We start from the raw sequence: 10,690 nt of genomic DNA on the forward strand, positions 1-10,690 counted from the left end.
GCGATGATCATCATATTTAGCTCTGACTAGAATGAATAAATTGGGATCTGTAGCTGCTGGCAACCTTGTCCTTCATTTCCAAATAAGTCATTTTTTTTTCGAGAGGGTTGATTGAAATAAAAACACGTGTTTATGTTTTTCCATTTCTTAACTCCAAATTACGCCTAACGAAAGGATATAGTTTGATTTGTCATTTGTGTTTAGGCTATGCCGATGTGGAAAAGTAAACAGGAGCCTAAGTCACTTGATTTGTTTTCTGTAAGCAAATAACACTCAAAAGCAAAGCTGTAATTTACAATGAATTAAAATTGATTCTTTTCATCAGGCAAGAAAATAGGGAAATGTGAGGTCGTTAATTATTGAGGGAGGCGCTTCTCATTAAAGCGAACAATGTTACAATGCAGCACTGAGGAGCGGGAATGTGAATAATAATATCTGATATTTCAGCGCTGCTGTCTGGAAATACCAAAAAAGCAGCGCGAACAAGCCAGGCAACCAAAAGTTACATTTGATAAACGCTGGGAGCGTGTGCTAAGTGTAAAAAGCAATTACATTGCTCTGCATACAGCAGTCCCCTTAACTGGATGGATGCTCAATAAATACATAAATAAAATATCAAATTACAAACCTGATCAGCCATTTACGCCAAGCCACCCCGCTGACTTTAGCAGTTTAACCTTATTTTATCGTGTTTCTTGCTCCAAATATAATTATTCTGGTAAAAGAAGGTTCTGTTCCTAAATCAGAGCAGAATTGGTTAAATACACTTGTTTATATTACAGCCTCATTCAATCAGGGCTTGAGTTTAGCTGGGAGGGGAGGGAAAGAGCTCTGGGGGCTGGAAAGTTCTCTACCCTTTTTTTCCAGGGTCACAGCATTGGAGAATTAGGGTTATATTGCCTTCCGAGGCGGCCCGCCCCGATCCCGCAGCCCTTACTCAGGCGGGTCGGGCAGCCTGGGCAGGAGGCGGGGGGCGGCGGCCCCAGCCGGGACCCCGGGATCGGGCCCGCTGAGCGCCTAGCGGAAGGGAAGGAGAGGGAAGCGAGGGAGGAGATGATCTCCCGGTGCCAAGCCCCTTGGCAGGCGCTCCTGTACGAAATTCAATCTCTATTTTTTATGAGAAGTAAACTGTCTAAATAAATTTTATTAGGGGCAACCAATATATTTTCTGGTAGTTCCCTTTGTTCCAGTTCTACGTGTGTGTAACAATCTAAAACCTATTTATTGAGGAAAAATCACTGGATCCGTCATAGAAAATCCTTTTACTTTGCTCTGAAGTGATTTCTGAAGACACTCTCGTCACTCTGAAGATTTTGGGCCATTGTGCTAAAGCCTTTCCTTGTTAGGAACTTCAGTTCCTATGATCATGTGGGGAATACCGTAAATTATAACAGGGAATGGACTTGACTGGCAGTTTTCTGGCTACGCTGGGAAAATAGAAAGATGACGGGGAATAAAATCCTTGTAAATACATCTACAACGCTGCCCAGGTGAATTCAAGCACTTGACAAAACAAGAGTGTGCGGAAGCTGAATGTGATTAGAGTATTTTACATATACCCCATTGTCATTTTCTCTCTGACACGCTGAAGTGTCAGCCCTGCTCCTCTTTTCCCTCCTGCAGACTTCCTTCTCCGATTTCCCCCCTTCCCTTAAGACGATTGTGCTCTGAAGTCTTGGAAGAAATGATTTAGTTTGTTTATACTGCTATAAAAATCAAGAGCAATAGAAAAGTCATAAAATGAAGCGCGCTATCAATCACACTGCAACATTGTTATTCAGCAGTTACTAACAGAGATTGATAATCCTTTGATTTCATCCCATTGTTATTACTCTGATGTGTCTGCACATTAACTATTACACATTTATTTATCGACCTGAAACACACAACAACACGGAATAGATACACACGCACGCCGTGCGGCTGCCCGCAACGCGCTCCGCAGAAGCAGGCTGCACGCACCTGCACCGCCCGGCTCTTTCTACCGGCAGCGGCGGCTAGAAACGGAGCCCCCGACGGCCCCCGGCCGAGCCCGGACCGCTCGCCTGATTCCGCAGCGGAGTCGCGGCGCCCGCGCCCCGGTAGGGCCAGCATAGCCGCAGCGGAAAAAGGCCGCGCACCGCGGGGGCCCCGCCGGCCGCTGGACGCCTCCCCGCCGGGCGGGCGCTCGGCCCGGCCACGCACCGGTCCGGCGACGGCTTGGCGGGCTCCGCTCCGTGGGTTCCGCGGCCCGACAGTGGGCTGGGAGGGCGACTCTCGGGAATTTTCATCGCCGGGGCTTCCCCTCCTCCGCCGGAGCTGCGCGGAGACAATAATTTTCAAAGGAAAAAAAATAAAGCAAAAGAAATAAGCCATCGCCACCGCCCCCCCATCCCGTATAACAGAAAAAAAAAAAAAGAGAGAGAGAAAAAAAGAACAAAAAGAAATCCCGAAACTCCCACCCCACCTCCACCTTTCTTTCCCTCTGTCTCTCCAGCTAAATTGTGGCCCGGCTCTGGGTCTCTCTCTCCCTGCTCTTAGCTGTCGTTCCCGGGCAGCCAGGTTCATTGCGACAGCCCGACGTCTCGAAGGCTGAATTGAATCAATGTAGCCAAAGATCTGAGCAGGGAGGAGGGAAAAAAAAAAAAAAAAAGGCAGCAAAACTGCCCTAGAGATCGGTCGGCCGGTTCCTTTGTCTCCTTGTTCAGTCGCTGCCGAAACCCTGCACATCTGAGCTGCAAACAAAACCACTCTTACATCTGTTCGCATGCAGTATTTACAATGTTTTGTGTAAGTCAATTGGACGGCAGAAAAAAAGGCCATTGGCGCTGTATTATTTAACACAGACTTCACTGGGCTCCCTTTTTGGTGGAAGCTTTATTTGCACTAAATGAATAATCTTAATTGCATCACTTTTGAATTAAAAATCAATGTTAATCAAGTCGGAAGTAGTAAATATCAGTTTTCATTGTGCCTGGGTAGAGGGTATATTTCTTGTTTTGCAAATAAAAATACAAGTCAAATAACTTTAAAAGGGCATTATGTTCTGCTACAAATACAATTGAAACGGATTGTTTAGGAGCGGATCAGAAATGGTACAGAATTTTGCACTTAATTTCCTCAGTTATCATTTACAATAAGAACCTCTTGGCTTGACAGCCAAGTCTAAACAGTAGTAAATTAGTACAAATTTATACTGATTTTACTCTAATAATCGTAATAAAAGCTTATAGATTTGGCACTAATTACATAAATGCCTAATGATCTTGAAAATTACTCTGGTTAGAAATATATTACTAATCTAAACTTTGTTGTTGGCTGGCTTTGAAAAATCAGAACATTAGAAATGGTTCGCTTCACTTGTGCAAAGCACTTTAAATTGTTCAAGTAGTTTAACATATTCAAGAGGAAAATAAAAAGCATTTAACTTTATTTACTGCTTTAAATTGAGTTTGCAGGCGAGCCGAACTTGGAAACTTTAACCGAAAAAAGAGGCTTACGGGCTCTCACACCTCGGCCGGGAGGGCAGCGCTCCCCGGGCTGCTGGGACGCGCCGTGTTTGGCTCCCTTTCGACCGAGCTGCCGTGTGCTTGTGCGCTGAGCACACGGGGAAGGGGCTGGCGGGCAGCCCCGGGGGGCCAAGGGACCCCGGCGCAGCCCGGGTCGCTCGGGGGGCACTCGCCGAAGTTTCTCTCCCCTCGCCGCCCCGCAGCCGTCGGGACCAGGCGGGCGAGGGACGGATCCTGCCGCCGCCCCCGACCCCCGCCGCGACCCCACTGGCGAGCGGGGCCAGCGCTGCCCGCCCGGCCGCCCGCACCCACCCGCTTGCATCCCCCCCCTGTGCCGCGGGGCTTGCGAGACACCCCCGGGAGCCAGACCTGGTCGGGGCAGAGGGTGCGCTCCGAGGAGGCATTAAAGAAAAAAAAAGAAAAAAGAGGAAAAAAAAAGACAATATATATAAAATAATAATAATAATAAATCAGAGGTGACCCGGAGATGGGAGCGGGGTGGCCAGTGTGCTTTTGGAAGAGAAGGGAGCAGGGGAGAGGGGGAGGGCGGGCGGCGGAGGCGAGCGGAGCAGGGGAAGGGAGCGGCGGCGCGGTGCGGGCCGGGCCGGGCGGCGGGAGGCCGGGGCGGCGGCGGGCGGGCGGCGGGCGGGCGGAGCGGGGCGCTCCGGGCGCTGACATTTGCAGGCTGCCCTCCTGATTGGTCCCTGCGCCGAGCTGCTCACGGGTTCATTGAAGTGTTAAGCACCTCCCCGTCTCTCTAAAGGACATTATAATGCAAGAGACCCCCTTTTTAACCACACACCGAATTTTCTTTCATTTAGGCGATCTGTATATATCTATATCTTATATCTTATATCTTATATCTATTTTAAATAACTTAAGGCCGCTAAAATTTGGGGGGGAACAGCCTTCGCCCTGGAGCGGTGCGCGATGCTGTCTCACGCCGACCTCCTGGACGCCCGTCTCGGTGAGTTTCCCCCAGCACCCCCCCGCCCCGCGGCGGCTGCACCGGCGGCGGTGGCGAGCGGGGAGGAAGCCGGGGCAGGAAATTGACAATTTGTTCCTTATTTTACCTTAATGCGATCTAAATGGGCTAATTCCTTTAAAAGTAATTGTACTGTATTAAAGTTTAATTTGATTTAACATCGTCTTTAAAAAAAAAAAAAAAAAGAGAGAGAGAGAGAGGGAGACCTACGGAGTGCGTAGATCTACAGCGAGTTGTGGATCATTTAATTTCTTTTTCCCTGTTTTTATACACATACCTATACATTATTGCGATTATGATGAGTATTATTATTTTAGGACGGATGAGCTCGATGGTATTTACGAAGGAGTTCGGGGTGGCCTTTTCCTGCTTGCCTGCTCGCATTCTTTTCTCTTTTCTTTCATTAAAAAAAAGGAGAGAGAGGGAAAAAAAAAAAGAAAGAAATATCTGTATCTACCTATTTATGGTTATTCATGCGCTGGTTTGGAGGAGCGGAGGGAGGAGAGGGAAAAGGTGGCCAGGCTGACCGACGTCCCGGCACATCTGTCGGGGAGGTGAAGCTGCCGGCAGTGGGGCGGCGGGGGTCTCATTTCTTTCTCTCTGCCCCTTCCTTTCTTCCCCTAGCTTGGAAAGCCCCAAGCCGAGCCCGGCAAAACTTGCCCTCCCCCCGCTCCCCTCCCTTCGTCGCGTTAGGGGAGGCCCGGCGGGGAGATGGTTATTTAAGGGGGATGAGGGGCGGCTCGCCCTAAAGTTTTCTCTCCCCCGCTCCGAGTCGCGCCGGGCCGGGGGCTGGGGCTGGGGCTGGGGCTGGGGCTGGATGCCTCTCGCCGGCTCGGCGCGCTGGAAAGCGGCTCCGATGGACACCTGCGGGGCTGAGCCCGAGGCCGCCTGCCCGGCTGCAGGGGAGTGACCACGGCTTGTTTGCTTCTGCAGGGATGAAAGATGCGGCCGAGCTGCTGGGACACCGGGAGGCGGTGAAGTGTCGGCTGGGCGTAGGGGGCTCGGATCCGGGGGGACACCCGGGAGATATGGCCCCCAACTCGGACACGGTGGAAGGGACCACCCTGCTGCCGGGGGAGGACATCACCACGGTGGGATCCAACCCCAGCTCCTTAGCGGTCAGCGCCAAAGACCCCGACAAGCAGCAAGGCCAGCAGGGCGGCCAGAACCCCAGCCAGGCTGGGCAGCAGCAGGGGCAGCAGAAGCAGAAGCGGCACCGCACCCGCTTCACGCCGGCGCAGCTCAACGAGCTGGAGAGGAGCTTCGCCAAGACCCACTACCCGGACATCTTCATGCGGGAGGAGCTGGCCTTGCGCATCGGCCTCACCGAGTCCCGGGTGCAGGTATGAGCAGCCCACCCCCCCCCCAAAAACAAACAAACAAACAAACAAAAAAAAAAAAAAAAAAAAAAACCAACCCCTCCTCGCAACGCCCGCCCCCGCTGGTCCCTTCCCCAAAGGCATCCGGCGACGCCCGGGCTGGCTCCAGGCAGGAGGGGGGGGGGACAGGAGGGTGTGTGGGGGTCTCCCCCAAATCTCGGTCGAGGAAAGCTGCCCCTGAACGCAACAGTTTGGGCAGAAAACCTCGAACCGCGCTGACTCCCGCCCCTTCGCTCACGCGAAACCAGAGCTCTCCCTGCCCAAGGGTGGCGGCGCCGGGGACTCTGCACCCCTGGGCGCCCCCTCGCCCCCCTACACCCACTCGCATCGCCGTGGTCCCAAGCGGGGCGCGGGTGGAGCCGCCCCCTCCCCGCGGCCCACGCGTGGGCTCGGAGCGGGGCAGGAGACAGCGAGGGGAGGGGAGGCAGGGTCTCTGCGGCAGGTCCGCTGTAAGGGGCGAGCCCGCAGAGCCAGGGCTCATCGCCCCGGCTTGCCGGTGCCGGTGCCCGGCGGAAGCGAGGCTGAGCTCCCGCTCCCGTTCCCGTTCCCCGTCCGCCCCCCCCGGGGCTGCTGTCCGGGGTCCTGGCGGCGCCGCCTCTCCCCGGAGGGGCTGCGGGCAGCGGGGCTGCGGGGAGAGGGCACCTGCATCCACGCGGTTGTGTCCGGAATCGGAGTCCAGCCCCGCTTTCGGTGTCAGGTACGGCGGAGAAGCGAGTAGGGTGCGTTTCCCACCGGGGTGTATTTCCTCCGTCCTGCCTAAAGCCCGTGCTTACACGAACACGCGCATGCACGCAGGGATGCACACGTAAGAGACCGTTTAGCCCCGCAGACTGGGGAGAAATTCGGGGAAGGGAGCGATGGATCTCGCTGCCAGACCACTCAGGCGCGAGATTTGCGGGCTGATTTAGCGGCTGCCCGCCTTGAGCCTCGCCAGAGGCACGGAAACGCACACAAAGATGCGCTGGGGATGCGCTCGGAGCCGCGCACCGGCAGCGCCGCCGCGCTTTGCCGGTGCCGGAGCTCAAAATCCCCCTCGGCGAGCCCGGGCTCCTCGGCTAAACACAGGCATGCTGACAGAAATGCCTGAGCAGAAACTGCCCCCGTTCCCGAATGTGACAGCAAATGCACGTCTGCTTTTAAAAAGTAAAACAATTTGACCCAGCGTACACGGGACTGTAATTAGTTTAAATTAAGAAAGAAATTAGATTCACAAATAAAATATAATTGGACAACTGACTCTGTGGAAAAAAAAAAAAAGAAAAAAAAGAAAACGAGGTCTATTAAACTTTATTGGGTTTCCCAAAGGTTAATGATACCAATTTCAATATTAGGAGTGTGGTAAATGGAGTAAAATATAAAATATAAAATGGAAATAGTTATTTTCTAACAGCACATCAAAGAAATTCGTAGGAAGAAAGACAAAGTGTTTTAATGGTCTCAGCATAATCTTAAACCGATGATAATAGCTCGAGACTGCTGATAAAAACAGTTTAATAGAGTGGCAATTTAAATATTTTTTACAATAATGTTCTGTAGTTTAAAAAGTAATCAGATCAACACAACCTTCTTAATTAACACTTCAGAATGATTAACATTATGTAATCTAGTGCAAAATAATTTATGTAAAATGTATTTACTTCACAATCTACTGTATCACTGCTCCTTGACCAAATTTAAATTAAATAGTAATTGGTTTATGTTCTTATACGAGTACTTTATAGTTTTCTTTATAGTTAACAGATTGCCTACACATTCCTTGCAGTACGAGGGCTCCATGCTGATTAAGAAGTGATCTAAATAGTTAATTTATAGAGGCTGTATATGTTTTTAAGGGTTTTAGATGCTAGGATAAATTACCTCTTCCCTCGTCTTAGATCTGTATTTAATGTATATGATACATTTAAATAATTATTAAAGCGGCTGGTGCTTAAACGGGAGTCCAATTCCATGTCTGATATTGCTCTGCTTTTCAGGCTGGTGTAATAAAACCATTCTTTTTATAGCATGCCATTATTAGAAACCAATTTCAGAATTATTTATAACCTGGAATGGCTTATTAAGCAGCAATGCGAGAATCATGCAAATTACGCGATCAAATGCAATATAATAAGCATAATCATTAGTCTCTAGCACGGATTAATTAACTTTCAATATTTTATTTACATAAAAACCAAATCAGTGAAATAACTTCTGCACAGTCAGGCTTGCCTTTCAATATTTTATACGAACAAAAATAATGTGCTGTAATTCCATTGACCGTGTCCCCCACAATGGTCCCGTCACCTGCCACATCTTAATAGGGGACAAGCTGAGAGTATTTTCTAGTTTTCTAATGGAATGAGAAATTGCATTTTCTTCCTCTCCCAGCACTATTAAAGTGTAATGAATTCGGCCCAGAGTTCACGGCTGGCTGATCGAAATGAACCTGAGATCTGAGCTTTAATACAGCTCTCCAGATTTCCTACCAAATCTTCACATTAATCATCCGCTGGATTCCAATGAGATCTTCATAAAGCTTTGGCTCCTGGAAAGAAAAAAAAAAAAAGAAAAAGAAAAAAAAAAGGAAAAGAAAAAAAAAAGAGGAAAAGTGATATTCTCTCCCCTTCTCTCTCTATTTCTAACACATTTATAGCTGGGGAATTAAACGGGTTATATATTTTAAAATACATTTACAGTATGTCTATATTACTGTAACAGCGGATATCATCAAGGTAGATTTTTAGATTCCAACGTCCATTAGATTGTCACTGTTGTATTAACAATTTTCAGGTACAAGTTGCATTTTAAGAGGAGTCCAAAGTTGCCAAATGCTCGTGGTTAATATATTTCTAGAGTTGTCATGTGTGCATTTTCAAAATCTCCCCCAGGTTTTCTCTGCATTTTAATCTGTCATGCACTAGTTTTCAACTGGAAACATTCACATTTTAAAAGCATATGCAGTATAGCTATGAACTGAGGCGATCAGACCTGATGGAGATTCTTTACAACACCAGTAAACCATGAAACATAAAAGATTTTGTAGCCGCAATTTAACTATTAACCCTAAAACATAATTGAACACGATTTTTCGATTATTCATATAACATTTAGTTCCTTAACAGCTGTTCATTCCCGCTAATGGGCGCGGGTATTTCTCAGCGCAGGTATCTAGCATTAAACGAGAAACTCCAGCAGGTCGGGGGACAGTAGCGCTCCTCCGGATTTCAAGCGGACTCCTTTTTTATTTTTTATTTCCCCTCTCCCCTCCCCACCCCTAACAAGCATCCCGCTGCTTTCGGTAACGGTGCAGCGCGACCCACAAAACCATCCCTGCCCCGAGCAAAGCACCCGCTCACACCAAACCCCCTTGTGCTAAAACAACCAAAACCAAGCGGCTGCGCCCGGGGGGCTCGGCCGGGGTCCCCCCCCGCTGCCGGCCGGGGGTCGCCTCCCACGGCGCCGAAGCTCTTCCACGCCAGGGCGGGAGCCGTGGCCCCGTCGTTTATTTCCGTGTGGCATCTCCGTTATTATTATTTTCTCTTTCGGGGGGAGGCCGGGCACGTCTCCCCGTGCCTCGCCTCCTCCCGAGCGAGGAGGCTGCAGGCAGCTCGCTCCCGGGACGGGCGCGTCGAGCCCCAAAATCCCGGCAGCTTCATCAGTCAACCCGTGGCGGGGCAGCAGGTGGGGTCGGGCCCACGCAGGCTGCGACAGCGACCGGGGACAGGCCCCGGGAGGGCGAGAGGGGACAGCGGGGAGAGGAGCGGGCGGAGAGCCGGGGGAGGCTGCGAGAAGCCTCCTTCCTCCGAACCGCGCCTCCGCGGAGGGTGGTGACCCCGGGCGGCACCCGAGGGGCTGGGAGGCCTCCCGGCGGGGCTGGTAGGCACCCCGACCCCGCTCCCAGCACCCCCGTCCCGGCCTCGGGGCCGGCGGCGGGGTGCGGGGGCTCCGCGCCCCCTAGCGCCGCGCCGGGTGCGCCCCGTCGGGGCGGGTGTCGCTAACGGAGCTGTCGCTGCCCTGTTCCCCCTTGTGTCCTCCCCCCCCCTCCCCCCCCGTGTCCCCGACAGGTCTGGTTCCAGAACCGTCGGGCCAAGTGGAAGAAGCGCAAGAAGACCACCAACGTCTTCCGCGCCCCGGGCACGCTGCTGCCCACGCCGGGGCTGCCGCAGTTCCCCTCGGCCGCCGCCGCCGCCGCCGCCGCCATGGGCGACAGCCTCTGCTCCTTCCACGCCAACGACACCCGCTGGGCCGCCGCCGCCATGCCGGGGGTGTCGCAGCTGCCGCTGCCGCCGGCGCTGGGCAGGCAGCAGGCCATGGCGCAGTCCCTGTCCCAGTGCAGCCTGGCGGCCGGGCCGCCGCCCAACTCCATGGGGCTCTCCAACAGCCTGGCCGGCTCCAACGGCGCCGGGCTGCAGTCGCACCTCTACCAGCCCGCCTTCCCCGGCATGGTGCCCGCCTCCCTGCCGGGCCCCAGCAACGTGACGGGCTCGCCGCAGCTCTGCAGCTCCCCGGACAGCAGCGACGTGTGGCGGGGAACCAGCATCGCCTCCCTCCGCCGCAAAGCACTAGAGCACACAGTCTCCATGAGCTTCACCTAATGGCTGCCGCCGCCCCGCGCTGCCGCTGCCGACCCCGACCTGCGACCCCGCCTCGCCCTCCCCCGGATCCGTTCCTGTCCTTGTCCCTGTCCCCGTCCCCATCCCTATCCGCATCCCCATCCCCGTCCTCATCCCCAACCCAGTCCCCATCCCCGTCCCCGGATCCGTTCCCATCCCAATACCCGTCCCCGTTCCCATCCCCATCCCCGACCCAATCTCCATTCCCATCCCCGACCCAATCTCCATTCCCATCCCCAACCCAAT

General features: G+C 52.5%; 1 protein-coding gene across 1 annotated transcript; it reads left to right on the forward strand.

Annotated features, from left to right (window-relative positions):
* The first annotated feature begins 4,418 nt into the window (after window positions 1-4,418).
* OTP (orthopedia homeobox) lies at window positions 4,419-10,426 on the forward strand. The gene is made up of 3 exons (XM_035553644.1): window positions 4,419-4,455; window positions 5,407-5,816; window positions 9,896-10,426. The coding sequence occupies exons 1-3, from the start codon at window positions 4,419-4,421 to the stop codon at window positions 10,424-10,426; spliced, it is 978 nt and encodes a 325-aa protein (XP_035409537.1).
* The last annotated feature ends 264 nt before the right edge of the window (window positions 10,427-10,690 follow it).

Source organism: Cygnus atratus, chromosome Z (assembly GCF_013377495.2).
Source record: "Cygnus atratus isolate AKBS03 ecotype Queensland, Australia chromosome Z, CAtr_DNAZoo_HiC_assembly, whole genome shotgun sequence".
NCBI lineage: Eukaryota > Metazoa > Chordata > Aves > Anseriformes > Anatidae > Cygnus > Cygnus atratus.